We start from the raw sequence: 14,969 nt of genomic DNA, 5'->3' as shown, positions 1-14,969 counted from the left end.
CTTCAAATCTGTTGGGATTATTGAAATCTATATTGCCACATTATTGGGGTTCTGGGGATTGTGACAATATATTGAATCTTTCAATCTCAAACAACAGTCTACAGTCTACAGTCTACAGTCTACTACACACGCCACTCCGAAGCTCAATTCCCGTACTGTGTGACTGTCTCTACAAACCCCATTAGGTATGCCTCATATCGACGTAAACGTTGAGCCAGAGGCCAAGGAGCTCTGGCGGCCTTCCTCTCCTGAGACAACCCAGATCTACGATTTCATGACTAAAGTGAACAAGAAGTATGGCTTGTCACTGAACAACTACGATACACTCTGGAAATGGAGTGTCTCTGAACCAGCCCAGTTCTGGGAGGAAATCTGGCACTATACGAAGATCAACGCCCACACCCCATACCAACACGTGAGTAATTCCCATTTCGAGCCTGGATCCACCACCATCTTGGACATGAGATATCCGATCCTAATCCGATCTACATAGGTCCTTGATTCAAAAGATGTGCTATTTCCTAGACCTTCATTCTTCGAAGGGAGCACTTTGAACTTCGCCGAGAATCTGTTGTATCCCGCCACCTCGCCGGATGAAGATTCCGTAGCAGTGATTGGCGCCACTGAAGTAGCCCGCGAATTCGTCTCGTGGAAGGAGCTACGAGAACGAGTTCGCCTGTGCGCAAGCGCTCTGAAAGAAGCAGGTCTGAAGACCGGCGATCGGGTCGCTGGCTTCGTGGGCAATCATGCTAATACCGTCGTGGTAATGTTGGCCGCTGCTTCAATCGGGGCCTTTTGGACTGGCGTGTCACCTGACACTGGTGTGCATGCTGTTTTGGAGCGTTTGAAGCAGATCCAACCTAAGATCCTCTTTGCGGACAATGGATCCTTCTACAATGGCAAGGTGCATAGCTCGCATGCCAAAGTACGGGAGATTGTCTCTGAATTGCCGGACGTTGAGCTTTTGGTGCTTCTTATTACCACCCCGGAACTTGAAGTTAACCTGGATGACCTTCGACCTGCAAATGGGAAAGCAAAAGTTTATGGTGATTTCGTGTCTGAGGTCAAGGACTCTCAGGCGCCATTAGAGTTTGCAAGCTTGAGACCAGATCATCCCGTCTATATCCTGTATTCGTCTGGTACAACGGGGGCTCCCAAACCTATCGTTCATGGGTCTCTGGGCACATTGTTGCAGCACAAGAAAGAACATCTTCTTCACTGTGACATTCGACCAGGTGATCGCTTGTTCTACTTCACAACGACAACCTGGATGATGTGGCACTGGCTGGTGTCGGGCTTGGCCAGCGGAGCAACAATCGTCCTGTACGATGGATCACCCTTCCGACCCTTTGATGCTGAAGGCGGGAAGGGAGAAATGGCCATGCCGCGGCTGATCGAAGAGCTTCAAATTACCCATTTCGGTACATCGGCCAAATATCTCTCTCTCCTCGAACAAGCCGCTTTGAACCCGCGCAAGCATGCCCATAGACCAGTGTCGTTGAAGACCCTAAGGGCCATCTTCAGTACTGGATCCCCGTTGGCACCATCAACATTCGAATACGTCTATTCCTCTTTCCACCACGACATCATGCTTGGTTCCATCACCGGTGGCACAGATATCCTCTCTCTGTTCGCTTCCGGCTGCCCCATTCTCCCAGTTTACAAAGGAGAAATTCAATGCCGTTCTTTGGGGATGGACATCTCAGTATTTGACTATGCTGGCAAAGACATTAGTGCAACTGGTGAACCCGGTGATCTTGTCTGCGTCACACCCTTCCCGGCCCAACCAGTCATGTTCTGGCCCCCGGGACCAACAGGCTTGGAGAAGTATCGGAAAAGTTACTTCGATGTGTTTGGGTCCTCGGTCTGGCACCATGGGGACTACGTGCGTTTGAACCCACAAACCGGAGGTGTGGTCATGCTAGGCCGCAGCGACGGCGTACTGAAGCCATCCGGAGTGCGATTTGGAAGTGCCGAGATATACAATATTCTACTTAAGCATTTCGCCGAAGATGTGGAAGACTCCCTTTGCATTGGTCGGAGGCGAGATGGCGTTGACACCGATGAGACGGTCGTTCTGTTTGTCCGACTTTCTTCTGCCAACGAGTCCGGTATGCCGGCGGATCTCGCCGCACGCATCCAGGCCACTATTCGGAAGGAGCTTAGCCCCCGCCATGTCCCTGGCATTATCGACGCATGTCCCGAGATTCCGGTGACTTCAAATGGCAAGAAGGTCGAAAATGCTGTGAAGCAGATTTTGTGCGGGCTTAACATCAAGATTGGTGCGAGTGTTGCGAATGCTTCATGCCTTGATTGGTATAGAAACTGGGCCTCGGAAAACCCTTAGTTATTCAAATTCTTTATCACATAGAAAAATTGACGATTCATTGTTATTTGCTGCATGTCAATGTCATCAAGATTCCACATCCACATGTTCATAGGGACTCGAGCCCTGCAGGGTCTTGGCCCTGGGGTAGCGGACTACCTACCTAGACACCTGGGCCCTGCTGTGTCTAGACAAGAATGATGACAAAAATAAATAGAACACGGCCTCTTCTCAGAAACATTAATAATTTGATCGCAAAAGGTTATCCACTTCAAACTGCTATGTCAAAGAAGAACATCTGGCCATCATGCGACGGATTAGCTAATCATTTCGGATCGAGGCTCCATTACGATTCTTCGCCGACAATCCGTCCGAGCTACATCACATCACCTCTTCCGGATATATTCGGTGCACCAAGAAATCCCGAACTAACCAGGCTGTCGGATTTGTACAGAAATAATCATCATGCGCCGCACAGCATTGCGGGCCATTGAGGCTGCGAAGCCATTGACACGAGCTCCTCGCGCCGTTTCAAGAAGCCTCTCTACCATCAATGACTCGGCCAAGGTAAGAAACCCTTGTTAGCTACTGCAAAATAGCGTTATTGTTAACTGACAAATTGTTCGTTTATCCACAGGATCCCGCCGAGCTAGAACAAATCACCACACTTCCAAATGGAGTTCGCGTCGCCACGGAATCATTACCGGGTCCCTTTGCTGGTGTCGGAGTCTACGTCGATGCCGGATCTCGTTACGAAGATGAGAGCCTACGCGGAGTCAGCCACATTATGGACCGTTTAGCCTTCAAGTCAACCAAGGCGCGCACCGGAGATGAGATGCTTGAGATTCTTGAGTCCCTAGGCGGGAACATCCAGTGTGCCTCTTCTCGGGAATCGTTGATGTACCAGTCTGCCAGTTTCAACTCCGCAGTCCCTACCACACTCGGTTTGCTTGCGGAGACCATCCGCGATCCCCTCATCACCGAAGAGGAAGTTATCCAACAGCTCGCAACAGCGGAGTACGAAATCGGCGAGATTTGGGCGAAGCCGGAACTCATCCTTCCGGAATTGGTTCACATGACTGCCTATGCCAACAACACCCTTGGAAACCCGCTATTGTGCCCGGAAGAACGGTTAGGCGAAATCAACAAGGCAGTTGTGGAGCGGTATAGAGAACTCTTCTTCAACCCGGATCGCATGGTGGTTGCGTTTGCCGGAGTGCCACACGGGGAGGCTGTTAAGCTCACGGAGCAGTACTTTGGCGACATGAAGTCGAGGGACATCAACAAAGCCAAGGGTCCTGTACTGACAGGCAGCGGAATCGAAACCACACTGTCTGATTCCCAAGCGGCCGCCCGCGAGGGCCAGGTGCCGACCGTTCCTTCCTTCACACCCTCCTCGACAATCAGCAGCCCGGCCGCTTCCCAAAAAACACACACTTCGCTCTTGTCGAAGCTTCCATTCCTCAAGAACCTCTCTTCCTCCAAGGACTCTACAGTAGAGCCTCTTCACTCATCCCTGGTTGAGCCATCCGCCCTGAACCTCCGTCAACCTGCTCACTACACGGGTGGCTTCATTGCCCTCCCTTCGATTCCTCCGCCAGCTAGCCCCATGCTTCCTCGCCTGAGTCACATCCACCTTGCATTCGAGGCTCTCCCCATCTCCTCGCCTGATATCTATGCTCTCGCTACTCTCCAGACCCTCCTCGGTGGCGGTGGCTCATTTTCGGCCGGTGGCCCTGGAAAGGGTATGTACTCGCGGCTCTACACTAACGTGCTGAACCAGCACGGTTGGGTCGAGAGCTGCATTGCTTTCAATCACAGCTACACGGATAGTGGAATTTTCGGAATCTCCGCATCCTGCAGCCCGACCCGGATCACGGAGATGGTCGAGGTCATGTGCCGTGAGCTGCAGTCCCTGACTTTGGACACTGGCTACAGCTCGCTGCAAGCACAAGAAGTCAACCGTGCGAAGAACCAGCTCCGTTCCTCGCTGCTCATGAACCTAGAGTCTCGCATGGTCGAGCTTGAGGATCTCGGCCGCCAGGTGCAGGTCCACGGCCGCAAGGTCAGTGTCCGGGAGATGTGTGAGCAAATTGAGGCCCTCACTGTCGAGGACCTCCGCCGTGTGGCTCGTCAAGTCTTCGGTGGCCAGGTCCACAATGAGGGCAAGGGCACTGGTAAGCCTACTGTTGTGCTGCAGGAGGGCGAGTTGGAAGGCTACAAGCTCCGGAAATTCCCCTGGGAGGAGATCCAAGAACGGATTTCCCGGTGGAAGCTTGGCCGACGGTAAATAGATGACTCTATGCCTCTGGACTTGCGTGAATGTGTCGAACATAAGGGTCATGTGGTGAAGTGGTCGCATCTAAAGGATAATCTGTAATTATAGACTATGGCCAGCATTTCGCCTCTGTAGAATACACCTCTCTTTTTTTAACGGACTTTATATGAGCACGTAACATTTCTAAATCCACATTTCTATTCATTCACCTTGTCTATGTATTCTCCATTTCATATTTTCACCAACACCAGTTCATATCAAAAGCAAATGACATCGTTGTCGGTGGGTCCAAGCTCCTCGCCGCTTTTCGGCAAAAAAGTCGGAGCGAAACCAGAGCGTCCTCCCATCATTCAACCATCACCTTTAACTAGATCCCCTTCGTTATTCTCATCCAAATCGCCCAAAATGGTCAAGCTTACTGAAGTCGAAGACGAGCACTTCACCGACAAGCCCGCTGCCCCCAAGCACGACGCTCTCCTGGTCTCTGATGATGAGGACTACTCAGACACTGGTTAGTACCGCTCGAACACCCGTACCCAGACGGAACTCGCGTCGCGCCGTTGTCATTTGCACGGGGAATTGCTTCGATGGGAGGATATACTACTCCCTGAATTTCCTCCTGCCATCCCAGTCCCCAATTTCAATCCCTCAACCACGCGACCTCGAAACCCCAGAAATAAACACATCAATCGCAAATAACCCATCAAGAACATTATCTGACATAGAATCAATGAACAACAGACTCCGAGTTCTCCGACGACGAGGATGTCGAGCTCGAGGCCGAGTCGCTCTACGAGCGTGTCACCGCTCTGAAAGACATGGTTCCTCCCTCCGCCCGCCGGACCGTCTACAGCACCGTCTCTTCCATCACAGACCTCACCAAGGCCACCTTTTCATTCAGTGGAAAGGCCCTCTGGGTTATCAGCACCAGTGCTTTCCTGCTCGGTGTGCCATTCGCCTTGGCTTACGCCGAGGAGGAGCAGTACATCCAGATGGAGCGCGAGCAGGGAATGATCAAGGGAGCTAACGAGGTATGTGTCTTGCGTTTCTTCCGGTTTTGTTTGCTTGGTTTTATCGAAATTGCAACATCTATTTTGAATCCCGGTTCTTGCTGTCATTGGCACATTTGACACCGTGTACATTGCCTCGGGTATTCGCATCTCGGAATCTTCAAAATTCTTTTTTCTCCCCTTAACATCGTCATGCATGTCATTCTCTCGCGCTTTTCACCGGCTTCCCAGTCTTTGAAATATTATACTGATTATGATTCTTACTCGCAGATGCTCACCCCCGGCTCCGAACCCGAGAAGGTGGCTCAACCCACTCTGTAAATTAATACCACTTTGGAAAGCAGAGAGATTGACAAAGGATCCAGCGACACGATTATCGACGTTGAGGGTGTGCTGCAAACAGCATACCCAAGCGGATATCGGCGTGATTCTATAAGTCCTGGGATTCCAACCTATCTCGGACAGATCTCAAGAAACAGGACTAAAAGCACTCGGAAGGAGTTGGGTTCCGATTCTCTTCTTGTCTTGTCTTGTTCGGATCTTTGTTATACTTCTTGTTTTTTTACTTCCTTTTTTATCTCCTCGCATCTCTCATGCTTTCTGACATTTTGGCTCCGGCAGCTTATGCATGCATGTATTTGTACAACCCCAATCATCTTTCTTCCTGTTTCTCTATACACCTTTATTTTCTTCTCTTCTGCATGTCCAGGTAATGAAAACGGATGGGTTTGGTTATCATCGCATTTTGTAGTCCTAGATTTCTTATAGGGGCTGGTCAAAGGAGGCATAGAATACCTAGAACTGCATTGGATAAGATCTTAAGTAGGCTCTTGGAAGATAGTTTCTTGAGAGCCAGCTTGCTACACTGGGAATGTGCAAACAAAGACAAGAAAAGGGGTATCATTGCGCAAGGTCGATAGCACCGGAGAAGGAAGGCGAGGTGACAAAACTAGGTAACTAGTTACTCGGGTCGTAGTCTTCATGGAAGTTCATGATCAAGCCATTCGAGGACATGTAGTGGGCCTCGGGTGAACTGGCCCTGGATATGATATATCAATCATCATCCGTAGATAGACTGGATAAGGACAATTAGCACCATGAAAGCACATAAACAAAACACACAAGAACATACCTCTTTCTCGCGAGCAGACTTGAGATTAATGTGGAAGTCACGCCAAAGCTTATCGACTTCACCAGTTCCAGTCATGCTGTCGAGAACATCATTTGCATTTCGTGTCTTCCGCTTGACGCTCATATCATTTCGTCTGAGGATCTCGTCATCGTCCATGTGGCCCGTACGCTCAAGGTAATCGATGACCCATTCATTGAGATGGTAACGCCAATGAGTGAGGGTGTGGGCGAGCTGTGCTCTCGCCTTGCATTGTCTGTCGAAACAAAAGCAAACGGTTAGAGGGTGAGCGCGATTGAAATGACTGTCCAAGCCGAACTTACTTTCCTAGATAATACCGGACATTCTCCGGAGGAATGACATGGCCATCCCGGTCCCGATCCTTTCCATCGTTGTGCTTGGAATCCTCGTCACTGTCGTCGCTATCATCATTGTCGTCTTCCAGTGGCTCAAGCGTCTGCAAGGAATACGCCTTCCCGTAGAGCTTTATATCACTAGAAGCGGGATGTCCAGAGCGCCTGCAAGCATCGCAGGGATGGTTCTCTTCTGTTGGGAAGGCCGAGATGTCTATGTGTGGCCGGGCCTGGAGGGCATAGACGAAACTGGGATTCCAAACGGAGGAGATCAGCTGTGAACCGGCCCGACCCTTGACTTCATCTTCTAGCTTCATGAATGCCATCTTGTACATGTCGTCAGAGCGAGGGAAGGCCGGGTTTAGTTTATTTTGCACCATCCAGCCGATCACGTCGCGGAAGTATTCCTTCGGCTGCTTATACGCATGTCGGGTAAACTCGAAGGGGATCTCCTCAGTGGGCACGCCGAGATCGTTCACCTCGTCTTCCAAGACGAAGTCATCTTCGTATCGATCAAGGTTCTCGTTGGGGTCGATGTTTGATTCTATGTCGCTGTCGTCGTCGTGATGACGCCAGAGACCACGGCCAGAGGGACTGCCATCGCTGCCAGGTCGTTTGATCTCCTGCACATCTGAATCGTATTCGTCCTCGTCCTCATCATCATCATCATCTTCTTCTTCGCCCTCCTCCTCGTCTTTCACACCAGCCCGTCTGCGCCGGAGGGCTTCAAGGTGCTTCATTCTCTTGTCTCGGGCAGATTCGACGTTCCGGCCGCGAGTTCGACTTTTCTTAACAACTGCACATGACTGGCATTAGCATGAATAAACGTGCCTCGTCCGCTAATTGGTCCATACCGGAATCCTGGAGGTCCTCCAAATCCTCTGCGATATCAAGTTTGTCCTGCTTCGAGATGTGGCGGGGGGTGGTGGGAGCTTTGGGAGTTTCTTTCTCCTGTCCACGGCGAAGCCTCTTCACTGGCGAAGAAGCCAATGGTTCGTCCGAGTCATCATCGTCACTTTTGGATACAGTGGCTGGCCTTGCTACCCTGCGCCTCTTAGCAGTCGAAGGACGCACCGACTCGTTTGAATCATCGTCGCTGAGTATCACAGGTGGGCTTGACGCATTACCACCTCGGGTAGACCTGCGCCGTTTGGCCACCGAGGAGGCCACCGGATCATCCGAGTCGCTATCAATTGGTGAGCTTTCGGCCTTCCGCTTGAGCGTTCGACGCGGCCGGGATAGCTCTTCCGAATCAGAATCGTCTTTGTTCTCAGTCTGTGCCTTTGAGAATTGTAATGACCTCTGCGGTTTGCGCGAAAGTGATTCCTTCGCATCTTGGGGTTCATCGGGGTCTGCTAGGTCGAGGTTATCGGGTTGCGCGGCTTTCTTTCTCTTCTGGGTGGCAGGAATGGTCGGTTCGTGTAAGGATCCATCGCCCGATTGATCTTCTATAAACAGTTTGTCTTTTGGATCTTAGCTTTCTGGTTGTATTGAGGATAGAGAGCATCACCGTACTCGCGGGTTTATCCTTGGACCTCTTCTTGGCGGGGAGCTTTGGCCGTTTCTTCTCGGGCGAAGTTTCCGGCTTGCTTTTGAGAGACTTTGGAGGACGGTATGTGCCCAAACTTGGGTTGTCGTATGTGAGTGTTGCATATCGGCTGCTTTGCTCGGGGCTTACATTCGCTGGAGGCGAAGCGGTCGAAGCGGCAAAGGCAAGTCGCGTCTGCTTTTTCTTTGATTTGCGGGGTGGCATTGCGAGAGGTCAAGATGGCAGACCAGGAGGGATAAGATGGCAGATTGTTGGGCTCATATAGCTAGTTATTTCACGGCAAACTCAAAGAAAAGGAAATATGTTCAAAGAAGGCTGAATGAAGCTTGAATCTGTCAGATCAGAGCGGGACCGTCACTGTCGCGGATCGCGATGGGAAAATCACGAGAGCACGTGATATGTATACTGCAACGACAATTGGACATTTTCGATTGCTATGATCTTTGTAACTTTAGATGTTCTTATACAGTCACTTAGAACCTACCTAGGTATGTAGTGGCCTGGTTAATATGGTAACTAAAGCTGGAATATGAGGGCCTACGAAAACGCCGAAAATAGCCACTTTCGGCGCCAGAACCGCCTTCGCACCTATAATGACGGATATATTTTAATGATTTTGCAAATAGCATTGGCTAATAGTTAATGTAACCAGAAGAATATGTCATTTTCCATCTGGAAGTACATGTACATGTATACCGGGTGGATCGTTCAGCACATTGAGCATCCGCAATCCTGGCCCCATCCCATCAGTCAGAATCCACTATATATCTAGGTATAATCTAGTTACCCACTGACCTTCGACTTAGGAGTTCTGACTCAATATTCCACATACCATGTTCTGTGACGGAAGTGTCATATGATCTGTGAGATCCCATAGATCCTATACTCTTCGAACGATATCCCACACATTATCTATGTTGTACCAACCTTGAAAATTAGACAAGAGGAATACTGCTTATAGGTTGCAACGATTCTCTTTTGGTTAGATCAGTAACTTGAACTCAACTAACACCTTACTTAATTTAGTACCTCGTGTTGCAATATCTTATTTTACAATATGGAGACCGAAGACGGCAGATTCGCCCCTTCAACTCATAACAGGCCCCAGGGCCCTTCATGGCGAGGTTCTGCCAAGGCATTTCTGATGAGTGGCGTGACTTTCATGATCACTCTCTATATCAAAGACGCTATCTTCAAGTCTGACAGCTTTTTCGTTCAGTGGGGGACTTATGCATCATTGCACACATTGTTTAATATTCTGTACCAGAAGGTCCTCCAATATATTTGAACAAATGATTATTTTCACGGCTATCGCATGAGAAACGCCTCTACATATAATATCTAGGTAGCTGAAATCAATTATGTTCTAAGGTTTGCATCCAGGTACATGAGACCACACCTTCCACACATAGACATAAAGAATGTGGCGGAGGTCAGAGAAGCATATGGCAACGGCAAATGTACGAAGGCAAATGTCTCAGACTGATACTTAATTCCAGAAGCGAATGAAGTACTTGAACAGGAACATCCTTAGGTACGTTACATTGAGAGTTATACTAGGGTCTCATGTACATGCAGCTAAGCGAGCGTGGCTTGAACAAACCGGCTCCTACATGATTATCACAGAAGACAGTTCGACCTGTTTTTAGATGGACATAAAGATGAACAGAAAGCCTTTTGAAAGAAGATATTGGAGCTACTTAACATACATGAAGCCGTACGACGGATCTCCCTACGCAGGAAATGTTTCTTAGACAAAAGTTGGGGTCTTATTAGTTTCCCTTGGATTTACATATTTAGCCTATTATGAGTAGTATGTAGCATGTTCTATTGCCTTTCCCCAGTGTACCTATAAAAGAACAGATAGGTACGTCTAACTAAATAGACAGGATGCCAAACGACCATAATATCAATAGGCATATAAAAAGCAATAAAAGGTTGCCTAGTCTACATCTCTTGGCATATGGAGAACCCAGCCTTATCTCCCTAGAAGCATCACCTAAAAGCATCACGGAAGCCCAGTCGCTTATCTTTTGCTTGTTTAGCTTAGCTCAAATGTCTCAAGTCTACCTAAGTAATGTGATCCTTCACCATTTACCCTATTCGTGGACTTGGCTTTCTCCCCAGCCACTTGTCCTCCAGTCCGATTCGTGGAAACTCCACCCACTTCATCTCGCTGGGACAAAAAGCTTGAAAAATATCCTCGAACCCCACACATCCCCATTACCCCAGGTCCGGCCCGTGCATGTGATAAGGTTGCAAGCCAATGAGAAACCGAATAGGCATGAGATACACGTTATCCCATGTGCCATTGACTCTGGATCCCTCACCACTCAGCGATCCTGAGAGGACTCCCCGTTATCTAAAGTGTCAAAGTGCTCTTAGCACATCCGGGGTTTGTTGATTCTGGGGATGGTCTGACCCACCTTGTCTTTGCTCACATGGGGGTTTCAGTTTTCCCCGGAATGCGCCCTAGTCGTCTCTTGTACTTTATATAGCGGCGGTCTCCGCCCACTCAGGTGCCCCCTGGAATGTGGTTCATCTCTAACTGTTCTTTCACTATTCGAGGGCTACTGTCATTGCCCGTTTCTTTAAATACATTAGAGTGTGGTAGCATCTGGGAAAGATCTTCGACCTCACTGTTACCCTAATTCCCTCCCGTCGACATGGGTCTTTTAATGAGCCGCAAGAGAGCGTACAATTGGTTGGTATATAACAATCTACTCTGCCTAAACATACTCTTATCCATCTTCCTAGGTACATCTCTTGTGTTGCAGCATCATGCATGGTGCTCTACGGCTACGATGCATCTGTCTTCAACTCCGTCCAAGGTTCCAAGAACTGGCTGGCTTGGATGAACAACCCAAACGCGAACACAATCGGCTCAATTAATACAGCGTACACAGTCGGCGCGATCTTTGGTGGTTTCTTCCTGGGAGGGCCCTGTGCAGATTTCCTAGGCCGCAAACTGGGAATGGGCATTGGCTGTCTTTTGGTCATTGTTGCTACCTTCATGCAAACCTTCACTCCTCGTCACAATCTTGCTTGCTTCCTTGCGGGTAGATGTATCATCGGTATTGGTCAGGGTATTGCATTGAGTAAGTCTCGTTGATGTGTGTGGTCCCAGTGACATGATCTGACTGAGTTACTTTGCAGCTGCTGGCCCTATCTACATTGGTGAACTGGCTCCGCCAGAGATCCGCGGTAAGATCATGACTTTCTGGCAGATGTTCTACTCTGTCGGGTCGTTCATCTGTTTCTGGATCAACTTTGCCTGCACCAAGAATGTTCCCAAGCTTGGTGAGTGGGATTGGAAGTTAGTTGTTATTTTCCAGCTTTTGGTCCCTACAATCATCCTTGCCCTCCTGCCGACCATTCCCGGCAGCCCTCGTTGGTAAGTCCCTTTCGGTAACTTTTATTAATTCTGAAAACACTGATTATCACAAGGTATATTCAGAGAGGCAACAATATTGAGAGGGCTCGTGAAGCCTTGCAAAGAGTTCGTGATACCGAGGAGGAAGTCGAGAAAGAGCTGCTGGAGATTCGCGAGGCCATTGAATACGAAAAGGAAGCCATCTCTGGCAATTACTCTGCTCTCTGGAAGGACAAGTCTCTCCGCAAGCGTATGGCTCTGGCTCTGGTTCTCAATGCCGGTCAGCAGGTCACTGGACAAGGCTCGCTCAACTCATACTCTACCAAGATCTACCAGAAGGTATTTACCAGCGACAGTAAGATTGCTCTGATCAACGCTCTGAACGCCACCTTTGGAATTCTCTTCACCCTGAACGCCGTCTGGATTATTGATCGATTCGGAAGAAAGTTCCTCTTGATTGTCGGTGGTATCGGTATGGGTCTCTGCATGATTATCGTCGCTGCCGTCGAAACAGAAACACCACAGCTCCCCAACGGAGCCAAGTCAGAACCTGTCGGTATATCGATTGTGTTCCTTATGTTCTTGTTCATCTTCTTCTGTAAGTCATCTTAGATACTCACTATTCCCCCGTAAATGAAACTCCACTAACATTATTTCCCAGACAAACCATCTTGGGGCGCAACAGTATGGATTTGGACGTCCGAGATTTTCTCAATGAACGTCCGCGCCCAGGCTGTGGGCATGGCGTCGCAGACGCAGAACATCGCCAATGCCATCGTCCAGCAATTCTTCCCTATTTTCCTTGAAAACGAGGGCTTCTACGCTTTCTATATGTTTGCCGGTATCAACTTCCTACTTGCAGTCTTCGTTTGGTTCCTCGTCCCGGAGACCAAGCAGGTTCCCCTTGAGGAGATCGATATTCTGTTTGGTGGTGCCAACCACGTTGCTCAGGGAGAGGAGGTGCTGGCACACCAAAAGGGGGTTCAGATGAACCAAGAAGAAAATGAGAAGCCCAGTGCTGTTAATGTGGAGCATGCTCGGAACTAGGTGATTTGCCTTTCATGCCATTTGAGGTGTTTGTGTCCGAAAATATTATAAGTGATACTATTTAGCAAGCAGGCTTTAATGCAGGTGCGCCGTGCCCTACCTATGAACCCGTTTAATCGGACAAACCTATGCGGAGCTACCCCTTTAGATGTGATCGATAGAGGCTGAAGCCTCTAGCAAGTAAAGTTCATTGCAGCAGAATATTGTGGAACGCTAGATTCGTAAGTGAGTGCAGCATCCATAGCAACTTCCGTGTATCTTAGATAACTACAAAGGGAATTCATCGTTTGGGTGGTTGAGTGCCCCGTGAATGATCTGGAGCGCGCCAAAGGTCTCATGGCACGCGTTCCAGATCCACATCATAGTCGCCTGCATCTCCTCCTTGCTTCCAGCCATGTACATCGAAGGCGCAGCATTCAATGTCTCATCAGGTTTGATGGTCTCCGGCCAAAAGTAAAGGGTTCGCTTTGTTGACAGTGTGATACAATTGACGAATCTGAGCCTTAAGCTTCTGGATCGCAGGCGCAGCTTCGAGACTTGTCATATTGGCGATGTGTGGATTCCTAGCCATGGTCGAATTCCTAAGTTCCATCATACCATCCATAGTCTCGCGGAGATTTTCTGATGCCTCCTCGTACGCTTGGGCTCCATGTGTGACGAGCAAGAGAAAATACAGCTTGATCTTGAGGAGCATCAGAGCCACGAGGTGCGAAAGACCTTGTCTTCCACGGATGAAAGGCTCGACCGGCTCAACCGGATTGGCATTTTTGATGTCCAGGTATGGCAGGGTTGGGTCGGCCCAATTGTACTTGGGGTCTTTGGCGGATGTTGCCCACCATTTCAAGAAGTCGTAGCACTCCTGGTCCCTGCCCAAGCGGACCATTAGGCCAGGGACGAGATCTCCGGATCCAATGTTGTCACCACGGCAGAGCCGCAGGTTTTCCATGAGCGTATCGAGCTGCGCTTGGACGGATTCGACATTGCTGACGAATGTCAGGGCAGCCCTATAATCAAGACGAGCGTTCATGTAAGGGCGTGTTGGGAGCATTTTCCAGAATCGACCGACACCGTATGCAAAGCCGTCATCTGGATGATTGCGCAAAGCCTGTTCTTGGGCTTCCATGTCAATGCGACATTTTTTGATCTTGTTGCAAGCATATTTGTGATCTTGGCGGTGGGCGGATTGATGCTCAACACTGCAATACGGCATGACTTTGCAGCCAGAGCAGATGCGGACCCCATCCCTTTTACCACAGAGGCCACAGCCAGAGGGAAGGGTATCTTTCAGGTCAGATATCTGAAAGGGTTGAGATAAAGGGGAGACAGTGAGGTGCAGGTGTCTTGATAAGATTTTTGATGGCGGGGGATGGGAGGGTGGGGGGTGTTGCGGGACAAGTTTGATCCAACCCGTTGCTCAGATTTGATGTGTTGAATATCTGAAGTTATTACATGCAATTAAGGGAAACCTGCGCTAAAAACCATGCCGTTAGCAATTCAAGTCTGATTGCCTCTTGTTGATATGTCACGTGACCACTCGCATTTGGAGGTTCAGGCGTCGAAAGTTTATCTGATCCACCATGCCACGTGATCTTATCTTATCTATATTGGTGCGATGAGCTAGGTATGCGACTACCAAAACCGCCCTTGCACTTTTTAGGAAATTACAAAACCCTTATAAACGATAGACAAGGCTTCCTCTTTGGATGTGATTAATATAAGTTGAAGCCTCTGGCAAGGAAGGTTTATTGCAGCAGAACTTTGCGCAACACTAGATTCGCAAGTGAGTGCATACACGGGGACAAAACCAATGATCATTGTCTAGTAACAGAAGCAGTAATACATTTGATGATGCTAGTCATGTTGAATTGCCAACTATCAATACAGGTAACCTAGCCAAATCGCAG

At 49.1% G+C, this 14,969-nt stretch overlaps 6 protein-coding genes across 6 annotated transcripts; 4 read left to right on the top strand and 2 right to left on the bottom strand.

Annotated features, from left to right (window-relative positions):
• Positions 1–187: 187 nt before the first annotated feature.
• On the top strand, positions 188–2,347 carry N7489_008900 (acetoacetate--CoA ligase family protein; the record flags this gene model as incomplete). The annotated part of the gene is made up of 2 exons (XM_056714650.1): positions 188–415; positions 494–2,347. The coding sequence occupies 2 exons, from the start codon at positions 188–190 to the stop codon at positions 2,345–2,347; spliced, it is 2,082 nt and encodes a 693-aa protein (XP_056562272.1).
• Positions 2,348–2,783: 436 nt separating this feature from the next.
• N7489_008899 (mitochondrial-processing protease subunit alpha) lies at positions 2,784–4,616 on the top strand (the record flags this gene model as incomplete). The annotated part of the gene is made up of 2 exons (XM_056714649.1): positions 2,784–2,893; positions 2,964–4,616. Exons 1-2 carry the CDS (start codon positions 2,792–2,794, stop codon positions 4,614–4,616), a joined length of 1,755 nt encoding a protein of 584 aa, XP_056562271.1. The 5' UTR covers positions 2,784–2,791.
• Positions 4,617–4,871: 255 nt separating this feature from the next.
• Positions 4,872–5,995, top strand: N7489_008898 (mitochondrial import receptor subunit TOM22; the record flags this gene model as incomplete). Its single annotated transcript, XM_056714648.1, has 3 exons — positions 4,872–5,115; positions 5,346–5,635; positions 5,885–5,995. The coding sequence occupies 3 exons, from the start codon at positions 4,872–4,874 to the stop codon at positions 5,933–5,935; spliced, it is 585 nt and encodes a 194-aa protein (XP_056562270.1). The 3' UTR covers positions 5,936–5,995.
• Positions 5,996–6,674: 679 nt separating this feature from the next.
• On the bottom strand, positions 6,675–8,849 carry N7489_008897 (uncharacterized protein; the record flags this gene model as incomplete). The annotated part of the gene is made up of 5 exons (XM_056714647.1): positions 6,675–6,689; positions 6,747–6,999; positions 7,067–7,892; positions 7,951–8,544; positions 8,612–8,849. 5 exons carry the CDS (start codon positions 8,847–8,849, stop codon positions 6,675–6,677), a joined length of 1,926 nt encoding a protein of 641 aa, XP_056562269.1.
• A 2,462-nt stretch (positions 8,850–11,311) lies between these two features.
• N7489_008896 (putative MFS sugar transporter) lies at positions 11,312–13,065 on the top strand (the record flags this gene model as incomplete). Its single annotated transcript, XM_056714646.1, has 5 exons — positions 11,312–11,349; positions 11,403–11,743; positions 11,802–12,039; positions 12,093–12,616; positions 12,680–13,065. The coding sequence occupies 5 exons, from the start codon at positions 11,312–11,314 to the stop codon at positions 13,063–13,065; spliced, it is 1,527 nt and encodes a 508-aa protein (XP_056562268.1).
• Positions 13,066–13,332: 267 nt separating this feature from the next.
• On the bottom strand, positions 13,333–14,275 carry N7489_008895 (zinc finger MYND domain-containing protein; the record flags this gene model as incomplete). The annotated part of the gene is given in 2 exon segments (XM_056714645.1): positions 13,333–13,530; positions 13,541–14,275. The coding sequence occupies 2 exon segments, from the start codon at positions 14,273–14,275 to the stop codon at positions 13,333–13,335; spliced, it is 933 nt and encodes a 310-aa protein (XP_056562267.1).
• Positions 14,276–14,969: the final 694 nt, after the last annotated feature.

Source organism: Penicillium chrysogenum, assembly GCF_028827035.1.
Source record: "Penicillium chrysogenum strain IBT 35668 chromosome Unknown utg000005l_segment0_segment0, whole genome shotgun sequence".
Taxonomy (NCBI): Eukaryota; Fungi; Ascomycota; class Eurotiomycetes; order Eurotiales; family Aspergillaceae; genus Penicillium; species Penicillium chrysogenum.
This window is presented reverse-complemented; position numbering and strand designations above follow the sequence as displayed.